Here is a 12,909-nt window from a genome sequence, read left to right on the forward strand (position 1 = left end):
TACTCTGACTGTCCTCTAGAAGTCGCTGTTTCCGGCAGACACTCCACAGAAAGGACGTGACGTAACTTTAGCTGATGTAAAATGGCGACGATCGCATTTTAGTCAAAACAGAACCGACGAGTTTTAAAAAAAGGGGTCAAATACAGGGAAGGTTGCTGATTTTACGGAAGGAATATAAACATCAAGTTTATTTGTGGAGCCTTATCAAGGTAAGTGAGTGAATTGGTTTATGAATTTTCACAGAAATTAAGTAAAATGCCTCTTCTACATGTACGTCATTCGGCAGTTAAACAGCTAGTTTGGCCAATACTGCAATAAAAACTGTAGTTTTAGCCTTTGTTTTAAGAAGTGAAACACATAATTGCTGAGTGTAGGTGAGTAGGACGGGTGTTTATACTAAACCCGTGACGGTGTCCCCGGCGGCAGGTTCAGTCATGACCGAGCAGACCAACGTTAACTCGGAGGGGATCGTGGGCCTGGATGAGCCCAAGAAGATGACCAGAGAGGACTGGAGGAAGAAGAAGGAGCTGGAGGAGCAGAGAAAGCTGGGAAACGCTCCAGCTGAGGTGGACGAGGAGGGAAAGTAAGTTTGTGCCTGTGCAGAAAGTGTGTGCTTTCAGGCAGCTGATGGAAGGAATGGCGTGATATATAACGTGAACGCATCTGTCCTACAGGGACATAAACCCCCACATCCCACAGTACATTTCATCAGTGCCGTGGTACATCGACCCATCAAAAAGGCCCACACTAAAGCATCAAAGACCACAGAGTGAGAATGAGAAGCAGTACTCCGCAATCGGAGAGTGGTACAAGAGAGGAGTGCAGGAGGTGAGAATGAGGCGAGTTTTTCTCTCATGTGGACACAGAAGTAGATATATTGCCACAAAATCTAAAAGCTTCACTTTGTGTCTCCACACAGAGTGCAGTTGTAACTAAGTTCCGTAAAGGGGCTTGTGAAAACTGTGGTGCCATGACACACAAGAAGAAAGACTGCTTGGAGGTAAAACCGATGAAACAGTTTTACAGTTATCTGCTGGAACAAATTAATATTCAGGGTTTGCTTATCCTGGATGTCAAAGGAGTATTAATAATAATAATAATATTATTATTATTTGTACTAAGTTAGCATCTTACCTTTCATTTTGTCTCACCAGCGACCCAGAAAAGTTGGTGCCAAATTCACAGGAACAGGGATTGCTCCAGATGAACATGCTCAGATCCAGCTCACCATGGACTATGATGGAAAGCGTGATCGCTGGAATGGCTACGACCCCGAGGAACATCAGCGCATTGTTGAAGAGTACGCCAAAGTAGATCTGGTAAGCAGACCAGCATGACTGAACTCCAGAGGTCAAAACATTGGTAAGCCGATGTTGTTGTGGTCCACCACCACATGACTGAATTCTTATTTGTTTCTCAGGCCAAAAGGACACTGAAAGCACAGAAACTTCAGGATGAGTTGGCCTCGGGAAAACTGGACCAGACTGTAAGTGCTCACTCATATTACCATGGTAATAATACATTTCTCCCAGTTTTGGAGGCAAATATCAGACTGCAGTTTAATAACCTTACATTCTTTATTTGTAGGAGCGGGAACATGACAGTGAAGATGAGGATGAAGACAAATATGCAGATGACATCGACATGCCCGGTCAGAACTTTGACTCCAAGAGACGAATCACTGTCAGGAATCTGCGTATCAGAGAAGACACAGCTAAAGTAAGAGCCACGTAGTAAAACATGAGTCATTTGTGCTTTTTCTGATGATAAACTGTGTACACAGGGAGAAAATGAATACAGAACACAGTGTTACTGCCCACATTATTGTGTAAAAGCTGTGAGCCACACCATGTTCCTGTTATATTTTTCTTACAAGGAGACAGTTGTATCGAGATCTTGTTTAAATTGTGGACATGAAAAAGCTTTGAATGTCCTTCAAGCAGGCTGGAGAACTATTACTGAAGACAACTTACAGTAAATACAAGAAGGCTGTCTAAGAGAGTTCAGGCTATGTTAATGAATAAAGGCAGTTATACCAAATTTTTGATTCAGAGGGCTGTTGCAGTTACACAGACTCTGTTTTTGCATCATGTTTTGTTTCATTCGTGTTTTCACGCTTCCTTCATGTTTGTTTTCAAGCGAAATATAATAAAATCAAATGACTTTTCAGCAGTTCTGTGTATGAAAGATGGGGTACTGCAATTTACTAATTTCTCTGTAATCTGAACTCCTCGTGTCTGTTTTTCACAGTACTTGAGAAATCTGGATCCAAATTCAGCGTACTACGATCCAAAGACGCGAGCAATGAGAGAGAATCCGTACTCGAACACTGGCAAGAACCCTGATGAGTAAGTTATGGGTTTGTTTTTTTGTTGTTGTTTGTTTGTTTTTTAAATAAAATCAACAGAGGAATAGTATAAATAGTCTCGGAGTAACTGAGTGGACACTGAAATCATTTTTGAACTGTTTTGTGTAACAGAGTGGGGTACGCTGGAGACAACTTTGTTCGCTACAGTGGAGCCACAATTTCCATGGCTCAAACACAATGTAAGTCCTAAAGTTATGGTTCCTTCGTTTCAAACACCTCACAACCTTAACTCTTTAGGTTTTGGAAGTATGACTTTACTTATATTGGAGTCTAGAGATTTATTCATTTTTGGCCACTGTGACCAAAACTGTTGAATTTTTGACTGGATTATAATAGGTTACCAAAAGTAGAAAAATCAGCATTTATAGAGTAAAAATCAGCTGCAAAAAATAAAAAGCAGCCTGCTAGCAATAGTGGTTAACATCTATACATCTATTTAGACATGGCTAAATTAAAGAGTGCCTCTCCTGTCACACGTATGTTATATATGAGACACCAAAAGGCAGGATCTTAGTTACTTAGTAAAGGATAATTATGATGAAATCCGAGCTTTTTCTTATCTGATAGGACCACAGAGTGTAATTTGTAGTAATTGTCATTGACTCGTGACAGTGTTTGCCTGGGAGGCTTATGAGAAAGGCTCCGAGGTGCATCTGCAGGCTGACCCCACCAAACTGGAGCTGCTGCATCGCTCCTTCAAGGTCAAGAAGGAGGACTTCAAAGAAGAACAGAGGGAGAGCATCCTGGAGAAGGTACACGGCTGATATGTATTCATTTAGCAACAGGATGAGGCCAGGAAGAGTGAACTGTACATAAGAGATGGGAGAAATTTTCTTCAACCATCTTATGAGTGCAGATGTTGCATAGTTTGTCCACCGGATGGCACTCTGCAGAGTTTGTGGCGTTGACTGCAGAGTCAACGCCACAAACAACCAGTTGATCTGAGCAGTCGGGCTTGGATCAGCTGTGTAAAGGAGAAATGACTACAAATATTAGGGATATAAGAAAGAAAAAAAAAATTGGCTGATACATCAGACCGAACTTCATATTAGTCACAGTCTGGGCTTTACTGATGACGTTTCTGCTTTTGTGTGTGACAATCAGTATGGAGGCCAGGAGCATTTGGATGCACCACCGCGGGAGTTGCTGTTGGCCCAGACGGAGGACTACGTGGAGTATTCGCGTCACGGCGCTGTGCTGAAAGGACTCGAAAAGGCTGTCGCTCGCTCCAAATATGAGGAGGACGTGCTCATCAACAACCACACTGTAAGAAGGGCAGACCGTAGCAAAGGTGTGGCTAATTTTGTTACATTTTATTTATGTTTTATCCTAAAATCAAGATCATATCTCCTCGTTAGTGTATTTGGGGTTCCTACTGGAAAGACGGCTTCTGGGGGTACAAGTGTTGCCACTCCATGGTCAAACAGAGTTACTGCACAGGATCAGCTGGAATTGGAATTGTAAGTACATTTACTGAGAGTATTTGAAGCGTTTGTTTGATGGATAGGATATCAGTTTATAAAGTGGTCACAGATTTCTCACTTTCTGACTGTGTTGGTTTATGACCCCCTGCAGAACAACTCAGAGTGCACTCCATTTGAAGAGGCAATAACTGAGCCACAGGAGGAAGAACAGCCCAAGACTCTGCTAGAAGTGAGGGACACTGTTTTTAAAAAAAATGCTGCAGTTAATGTTAATAAGCTTAAATGTAATGTTCATTATTAAAATATTCGTGATCACCAGATGCATCAAGATAAGATGAAAGAGAAGAAGAAGAAAAAGAAGAACAAAAAGAACAAGAAGCGCGACTCCGACAGCAGTGATTCGGAGGATGAGGAGAAGAAGAAGGAAAAGCTGAAGAAGGTAATGTTTTTGTTTTTGTTTGACTGCTGTGTTTGTTTTGATCAGTTTCTCCGTGTCTGACCTCCAACCGCCGTCTCCCTCTCAGGCTCTAGAAGCAGAGGACAAGCGGGTGAAGCAGGTGGAGATGCTAATGCAGCTGGATGAGAGGAAGAGGCCGTACAACAGCTTGTTTGAAGTAAAGGCGCCCACTGAGGAGGAGATGGAGGCCTTCCGCATGAAACGCAGCAGGCCAGATGATCCCATGGCTTCCTTCTTGGGACAGTGACCTTTTCAGTCCCTGCAGATTCCCCTAAACTCTCCCCAAGGACTCTACTAGAGCAGCTGCTCAGTAAAATATAAAATCCCACATTCACTCAAGTTTTGTGTTTTGGAAAGAAGCGCTGGAGAAACTGTACAGTATTTTGTAAAAGTTAATGTTGACACATTGTTTTGAAGCTGCATGTCCATAAAATGTAGAACAACAACAAAAAAGGTGTTTTGCTTCAACAGGAGACGTTTAAATACTTTCAAACCTTTCAAATTCAGTCTTTACAGGAAACATGAGAAACGTAACTGCATTTCTTTTTATAATAAAATCCATTTGCCTGAATGTATGGTTTTTTGTTGTTGTTTTTTGGGGTTTTTTGCTGGGGTGGAGGGTTGTACATGAGGTATGAGCAATGGGTGGAAACATAACTTGGGCGGCTGATCCTTTCAATTTTGCTGAACCTCAGTAGCTGTTGTTAGCATGGCTGTATATACATATTGTGTTTTCCAGTTATGGACTCCAGATCCAAAGAAAGACATGGAGGAAACTTAAGTATGTGGGGAGATTTGTAAATTAGTACACAACAACAGAAAGTAATATGGAAAGAACTCTTCAAAAGGCATTTCCAACATTTCTGTCAGGTCTGAGACTTCATCGATTTAAGTACTGATCTGAAGAGAAAGCGGAGGATTACTTCATAGTGACCTCCACTACAGGCCAAAATGAAACTGAAGCTGCCCTTCTAGTTTCTACCCTTCACTGAATCCCTGCTGTAGGGAACGGCTTGTTTATGTAATGTTCTCAGTGATCATGTTCCCCGTGTAAGTGATCAGGGTCTTAAAAACACAGTTCTTTGTAAAAGTACCCACCAGATTTATTATAGTTATTGTATTTTCTAATTATTTATTTATTGTTTTTAAATTTCATTTTGACTCTCTTGTTAGTTCTTAGAGTGAACCTGTGCTTTTCACTTTACTTTTTAATTGTTTATTGTTTTAATGTTTTGCTTTTTTCAATATTAGCTTTAGCCTTGCAAAATATCATTTTACAGAGGGTAAATGCTGGAGGCAAGATTTAAGAAGATCAGTTCAAGTTTCACACAAAAAACCCGCTGCTTCTGAAAACAGTTCACAGTCTTGTAGACTCTCATTAAAGATGTCAGTTAAAAACTCATGGGGGCAAACTGTAACTTTAACAAACAAAAACTAAAGACATTTCATCAATATTTGTATTTAATTTTAATACGTTTACCAGGATTACAAAATCATGTCAGTCAGTTTTGACCCCCCCCAAGTGTTTTGTTATTTTAGGTAACACAGTTTTTCACATGAAAATTGGGTTTTAGAAGTATTTTATTACTTCAGTATTTTAGTATTTTATTACTTATTACTTTATTATTATTTATTACTTCAGTTTTTGGTTTTTAAAAGTTAAAATGCTTTTAAAAACCAAAAACTGAACCTTGCAAGGTGTGTTTCCTTTTCGTAATGCCCTCCTGCTGAATGAAATGCTGCTTCAAAGCAGCGACAAACAATTCTGGATAATTTATTTGGGAAAAAAAAAGAAATAATTATGCACTTTTTAATTTAGCTTTTTGTAGCCTTAGACGTGTGTTAAACACAACTAGGGCAGAGATAAAGAGGGAAAGAAGAGAAAGGACTAAAATCTCAAATACCTAAAAAAAAAAAAAAAGTCACCCAGAGCGTCACCTAATGGACTGAACTGAAAAATGAATGCAAACATGAGATGGCTACCTCTTCATTCACTGGGTGATTTTCTGGAAAGCCCTGATGAGGGTTCCAAGGTGGAGAAGAGGACACCAAAAACAAGCGGTCAATCCCAGCGTTCCTTATCTCAGACTGCAGGGAGAAGTCTGTCCTTGTACGCCTCATTAACCAGGTGCACACATTATCCACGTGCATTACACATGAACACAGTCAGAAACCTAAAAAATGGCAGACGTGTTTTTTCAGTGGTTCCTCTTTCTTGTGCCTCTTGTTTTTTGTAAGATGTGCTCTACATTTTTTCATTTTCTTTTTCTATTATTGCAACATTTGACCACTTCTGAGGACATTAGTATCTAAATCCACAACGTGTAACAAGCTAAATGTTTCTGCTTTTTCCTTTTTAGCCCTCGTTGTGTAATCTCTTGCTTCCTCACAGCAGAGTTTGTGAACCACTGATGTGTCACTGCTTCAGCTGTTGCACTGACTTGAATGTAATGACATCATGGTGAAAGTATTTTTTTTTTTGGCCTATCACTCGCATAAACAGGGCGGATGTTACGGAGGCTCTGGGCTGCACATTTCTCTGCAGAGCTTCTCTTGAAGAATGCTGCCTCAATCGTTTGTTGGAAATGTAGGAAGGTTTGTGCACTCTGATGCAGAGAAAGGGCTCAGACAGAGCTGAAAAATACCCATGAGTCATAATTTCTCAACTGGTGAGTTCTTACTCTGTGCTTTTAAAATGGCTGACACACTCCTTTATATAACCTACTGTAAGCTGCATGCTTTTATGTAACCAGAACATATAACAGATGCATCAGATTTGTCATTAGTTACTGAGGGATTGCATGAAAATGGCCACACCATCTAGATGCCCGTCCACATGTTGTGTTAGGTTTTAGTCTCTGGTTGACTCCAGGAATCTTTTACCAGATGTTTGCATCATCTGATTAATGGTTGCAAAACTCAAGTCAGTATAATTGTTGTAAACAGTTGCTTCCCCTTGCCTCGTTGTGACTCTACAGTTCCCATCATGCTCCAGATGTTTGTGATGATCTATGTGCTGTCAGTTGTCGTCTCGCAGTCAACAAATCCCCCATCTAAGAGAGGTCGGAATTTCACCATCCACTCATCCCAGCTGGTCTGCAGTCTGCCGGGCCCAGCGGGGCCTGCAGGGAACCCAGGAGCCCCTGGATCACCCGGGGTCATGGGCCCCATGGGGCCCCCCGGGACAGACGGCCAAGATGGGAAGGATGGAGAGAAGGGAGAGAAGGGAGATCAAGGTAGTAGTTAATCTCTAGTTGTATGTTACTGTGAACTTGAATGATCTTCACATCATATATGTCACTGATCTGATTTTTCTTTAGCACAACCTCTCCAACATCTATGCGCAGATGTCTGAAGTTGCAAGTTCTTAAGTGTAAAGGGAATGTTTTTATTGCCATTTGACTCTTTTTTTGGTCATTAGCTTCATATTCAGACCTTTTTCAGTTGCTTAAAGGAGCCTGTTGATTTATTATTTATTATCACAAGTTTTGAAGAGTCAAAAACCATCTAAACAGCCCTAACATGCCAATTAATATGCTCTTTTCTTTTGTCAGTGACAATTTCACAGGGAACGTTTTAGGCTCTTAAGAGCTTTTGGTCATCAAAACAATTAAACTACTCACACAATTAACAGAACACTTTGAAAACAATCAGATATAGGGAAAAATGAGGGTAATAGGTATGCTAGTCCACCATGTCCACACGCTTTGCCATGATACTGGGGGGCTCTCGCACTGCTCATCCTGTTCCTCTTTGCACAAAGGAGCAGACACCAGTCTCTAAGGACCTTATATGGCCTGTCCAGCTCTCCTAGAGTAACTGTCTGTCCCCTGGAATCTCTTCTATGACAGCAAACCTTATGCTAATGGCACGCAGTGATGTGCCATTCAAGAGTTGAACTACCCGTGGAACCTCTAGGATCCAGGTATCACCTCATCCTGCCAGTTGTTACCAGTGACCCTAGACAAATGCAAAAGTAGTGAAAAAACACAGTCAGAGGGAAAATGTCAGTGGCTTCCACCTGTAAAACCATTCCTGTTTGGGAAACTGTTTCATTGTTGCCCCTCTACTGCACCTGTTGTTAATTTCATGAACACCAAAGCAGCTGAAAGTGATTCACAACTCCCTCTGCCATTTAACTGACCAGATCAAGATCACAGAAGTTTAACTGATTTTCTACTAAATGTGTTCCTTTATTTATTTTGAGCACAGTATTTGTTTAAAACACGATTTTGGATTTTTTAGCCTTTATTTAGATAGAATAGTGAAGAAAAGACAGGAATGCTAGGAGGTCTTGGTGAGACATATGGTAAATGGACCCGGGCATTTTCAATAGCCTTAAAGAACATAGCTAAGCTGCTCAAGCATGTCAGCTATACTGGTGCCCAGATTATACTATTTTATTGTCATCTTGTCATTATTTATGTGTTATCAGGTGATCCAGGGAGACCTGGGAACCCAGGCAAACCGGGTGAGAAAGGTCGTGAGGGTATTATTGGCAAGGCCGGACCTCGGGGACTGAAAGGACAACGTGGAAAACCCGGAATATCTGGAACCTGGGGACAAAAAGGAGACGTGGGTGACATGGGCGAGGAAGGAGCTCCAGGTGGTTGTAACTGTGGCAAGCAAGCACGATCAGCTTTCTCTGTGGCTGTGACAAAGAGCTATCCTAAAGAGCGCACGCCCATCCGCTTCACCCGGATCCTGCTGAATGAAGGGAATCACTACAATGTCTCCAGCGGGAAGTTTGTCTGCGTTATCCCTGGAGTTTATTACTTTACCTATGATATCACACTGGCCAACAAGCATCTCGCCATTGGGTTAGTTCACAATGGGCAGTACAAGATCAAAACATTTGATGCAAACACTGGCAACTATGACGTGGCGTCTGGTTCTACTGTTCTCCACCTGAAGGAGTCAGACCAGGTCTGGCTGCAGATCTTCTACTCGGAGCAGAACGGACTCTTTTTTGATCCTTTTTGGACAGACAGCACCTTTACGGGCTTCCTAATCTACCCTGACCAGGAATTTCTCAATGAAGCAGATAGAAAAGCAAATGCTCAAGATGAAAATTAATGAACTGTAATGAAGATTTATATCTAATTGAACTTCACAAGTTTGGGCTTTGTGGAATTTCAGTTGTTTAAGACATCCGTCACCAGGAGGCGCACTAGGAAAGAAAGAAAATCAACTGGAGGAATCACGCAACAAAACCTTAATAGTGAACAAAAAACATTTTACCTGAAATATTATGCCCTTTTCTCATAAAATATTTAAATTTATGTAGCCCAAAATAATTTAATTCTTTTTCTTTTTTTTTTTAACTCCTTGATAGGAGATGGCACAGTGCCTTCTTCTTCTTTTTTTTCTTTTTTCCTTTATTAATCATTATAAAACCCAATTTGAAATAAAATCTAAATTATATTGTAAGATAAATTATTTTACAGTGTTTGTGTTTTTGAGTCAAAACTGGTTAGCACTGTCCTGGTGCCTGTGTGGAATTTTCATGTTCTCTCCAGGTTCCTCCCACAGTCCAAAGACATGCAATTAGGTGGGTCAGGTTAATTGGTGACTCTAAATTGCTGGTAGAATATAAGTGTGAATGGTTATCTCTCTCTTTGTGTTGGCCCTGGCGACTTGTCCAGGGTGTACCCTGCCTGTCACCCTATGCACCTGGGATAGGCTCTAGCCCACCCCTGCAACCCTGAATTGGATAAGAGGAGGAAAATAGGTGGAACAGTTTTTGAGTATTTGTGTATGGTTCATTAACATGGCGTGTATTTTTGTGTTCAAGTTCATAATTACTTTCATGACACATAGAAGTGTATTCTATAAACTAACATCTTTTAAATAAAACTAATAAGCATTTTAGAAATCAAATAACTCATCTTAGAGTTTTACTAATTTAATTAAATGTAATTTCTACCGATTGCGCCACTGGAGTTTTGCACATACTATCAATTTAAATGGCATTTTACTTGAACACTTGTATTAACTCGTATTGCATCACTTTTTTATGCCCAAAAAATTATTTGAACAAACTGAAAATTTATTCAACTCAGTTTTTCTTCCAGCGAGTCATGAAATGAATAAATGATTGTAAACAGAAATGATGCACTAGGATAAAATAATATGCATGTCATGCCAATCACATGTGTATCAAATTATATAAATATTAACCTGCAGTTTTGTGTTTGTAGAAAATTTTTAATTTATTTCTCACTTAAAGTCATCATGCTCCAGTCTAAGGTTGCTTCATGGGCTGAATTGCTTAATAGAATTCAGGTTAACACTTTATAATACAATCTGTGATTAAGGGCATAATCCTCCTGCAATTAAATAAATTTTTAAGGTACTTTGTTTTAAATTATAATGTAACTTTCCTAAAAATACTTAAAAGTAGATACATTAGAATAATTTGTATGTATTTATATGTATTTGTATTTGCATGTATACAATTTTATGTAGCACATGAGTAATTTAAGTAATACAGAACTTCATGTGACTTACAGGAGAGAAGAAATAGTGACATTTTAAGTCATTTTAAGTAGTGTCGAACTTCTGGGTATTTTACAGGAAAGGAGACAAAAATGATACTGTGAGTAAATTTAAATACTGCATAAACAATTTTAAGTACTACATACTTTCCTGGTAATTGTGCCATCTTAAATTATAAGTACATTGTGCTTTTTGGGTTGTTGGCCGTATTATAGAGTGAATTTAAGTTACGCATTATTTAAAATTACTTGTACATGAATTAAATGTATTTACAGTATAAATACTTCTTTGTTTTCTGTAAAAACAAAAAACAAAAACACTTTTGCCCCCTTATGCCAGTGTACCTCACTTCAAGTATTTGTAGGTAAATATAATTACATTGTAATTTCAAATAAACTACATTCCACTGTAGTTCCATTTAATTAGTCGTGGGCCATACTGTAAAGTGTTACCAAATATACGACAATGACAGACTACATTAAGGAGACAAAGGATTGGAGAAACACAAGAACATGCTGCACCTCCTGTGTTTCTTTACTTTTAGAGGCCGTTCATCACCATTTCATGGACCACAGGGGGATTTTTAACTGGGGTTTTATACTCAAATGTCTCAAAGTCATCTGTGGGTATTCACATCACACATGGAAGCAATTAATCACACTTGATCTAATGTGTTACTTAACTAAAGTAACCATAACCCATGATACTTCAGGGAAGAAATGCTATTCTGTATTTAAACTTGTGCTTATGTAAAAGTACGAATGCATCAATGCAAACCTGAAAACTTCATTATAGAATAGTTAGTGTAGAGCTAATTTAAACAATTTACCCAGTCTTAATGTAAAGTGTTAATAGCTATTTGGAGTCAAATCTTTTGCAGTACGCTTCATGCAGGCACAGCTTCTGCTACAAACACTCAGATAACAGCTTTCTTAAGTAAACAGGAAGAAAGCAGCGTTTTATTTATATACAGGCTCAGCTCCCCTGTTCTTATGTTTGCAAAATCTTCCTTTTTGTTTGGAGCCTGGAAGCATGCTGTATATTCTCCTACTTAGATGGCTCTAGCTAAAAATAACCGAATCACTTCTAAAAAGTGTTATACTTGAATCAAACACTTTCCTTCAATAAAAATGTGAAAATATGATGCTTTACTCTCATCTCTGTCAGTGGCTCAGTAGGTAACCCAATGCACCACTATAGAGCCTCATGTTCCCATGCAGAGATGCTGAGTTTAAATCCCCCAAAGTCAGCCAAGAGTGATGTTTAGCAAAATGGACTCACACAGGTTTGCACTTAACGAATGTCAGTGTGATATCTAACTTCCTTTAAACAGCTGTTGTCATTATCAAACAAATATACTGAAGCAATTCCTCAGCTAGACCCTATCCTATTCCTTCCCCTAAACTAATTCAAACAGATACCATACTGAAGGCACAGTATCTGCTTCACTGCTTTTGTGGTTCCCCAGGTTCCAGCATTTACTTGGGGATCATTTAGCCCAAAGAATTCAACCAATGTTTTTAAGAAGCACACACAAGCTCTTTATATCTTGCAGTTTAAGATAATTGTTAGCATAAATCTTGTGCCAGATAGTTTATAAAGGCTGTTGAAGCCTGTGTGTATTGTTGTGTTTTATTGGTACTGATACAGGGGAAAAGCTTAGAGTCAGGGATACAGTGCTGTGGCAATTATTTGCAAACTTCTGTATTTCTTATTGTTTTATATTTGTCATATTTACATGTTTCAGATCATTAAGAAAGAAAGAAAGAAAGAAAGAAAGAAAGAAAGAAAGAAAGAAGGGTCAGATACTTCTTCACTGCACTGTACAGTTAGCTCTCACACTTGATAGCATTTAAATAGACAACTTCAATAACAGCACTTCCAAAATCACTGGAATTCTTGCTCAAAGGGAATACTATCTGGGATTTCTGTCTTAAAAGATATAATATAATATAATATAATATAATATAATATAATATAATATAATATGCATTCGTTAACATTTTGTATATTAAATAAATGAAATGAGATCCTTTGCTGAACTGTGGCCGTTTGTAGTTCTAGCGGTGACCTTTAAAGACTACAATTCCCAGGCTGGGGGAGGAACCTCACGTCTAGCGCACGAGCTCTGTAGACCAACAGTAGCAGCTGGCTGAGCCGAA

At 39.3% G+C, this 12,909-nt stretch overlaps 2 protein-coding genes across 3 annotated transcripts; both read left to right on the top strand.

Moving 5' to 3' along the window:
• Positions 1–51: 51 nt before the first annotated feature.
• Positions 52–4,820, top strand: slu7 (SLU7 homolog, splicing factor). The gene is made up of 15 exons (XM_087849118.1): positions 52–209; positions 427–583; positions 675–828; positions 920–1,000; positions 1,155–1,319; positions 1,421–1,486; positions 1,588–1,719; positions 2,251–2,348; positions 2,480–2,547; positions 2,981–3,120; positions 3,473–3,634; positions 3,727–3,828; positions 3,944–4,021; positions 4,112–4,231; positions 4,317–4,820. The coding sequence occupies exons 2-15, from the start codon at positions 435–437 to the stop codon at positions 4,494–4,496; spliced, it is 1,695 nt and encodes a 564-aa protein (XP_087705244.1). The 5' UTR covers positions 52–209; positions 427–434; the 3' UTR covers positions 4,497–4,820.
• A 1,976-nt stretch (positions 4,821–6,796) lies between these two features.
• On the top strand, positions 6,797–9,658 carry c1qtnf2 (C1q and TNF related 2). Of its 2 annotated transcripts, none has more exons than XM_087852997.1 (3): positions 6,797–6,918; positions 7,273–7,485; positions 8,685–9,658. In XM_087852997.1, the coding sequence occupies exons 1-3, from the start codon at positions 6,897–6,899 to the stop codon at positions 9,323–9,325; spliced, it is 876 nt and encodes a 291-aa protein (XP_087709123.1). In that variant the 5' UTR covers positions 6,797–6,896; the 3' UTR covers positions 9,326–9,658. The 2 variants fall into 2 exon arrangements, with proteins under 2 accessions (XP_087709123.1, XP_087709115.1); XM_087852989.1 differs by having other exon boundaries at positions 6,808–6,918; positions 7,228–7,485.
• Positions 9,659–12,909: the final 3,251 nt, after the last annotated feature.

The sequence above is a fragment of the Neolamprologus brichardi genome, chromosome 2, assembly GCF_056152115.1.
Source record: "Neolamprologus brichardi isolate AB-2024 chromosome 2, ASM5615211v1, whole genome shotgun sequence".
Classification (NCBI taxonomy): domain Eukaryota; kingdom Metazoa; phylum Chordata; class Actinopteri; order Cichliformes; family Cichlidae; genus Neolamprologus; species Neolamprologus brichardi.

Coding starts and splice junctions, on each gene's coding strand:
- c1qtnf2 (XM_087852989.1), top strand. CDS start 6,897: ATGAGTCATAATTTCTCAACTG. Junction 6,919..7,227: donor GAGTCATAATTTCTCAACTG/GTGAGTTCTTAC, acceptor GTGACTCTACAG/TTCCCATCATGCTCCAGATG. Junction 7,486..8,684: donor GGGAGAGAAGGGAGATCAAG/GTAGTAGTTAAT, acceptor ATGTGTTATCAG/GTGATCCAGGGAGACCTGGG.
- slu7 (XM_087849118.1), top strand. CDS start 435: ATGACCGAGCAGACCAACGTTAACTCGGAGGGGATCGTGGGCCTGGAT. Junction 1,001..1,154: donor AGAAGAAAGACTGCTTGGAG/GTAAAACCGATG, acceptor TTGTCTCACCAG/CGACCCAGAAAAGTTGGTGC. Junction 1,320..1,420: donor AGTACGCCAAAGTAGATCTG/GTAAGCAGACCA, acceptor TTTGTTTCTCAG/GCCAAAAGGACACTGAAAGC.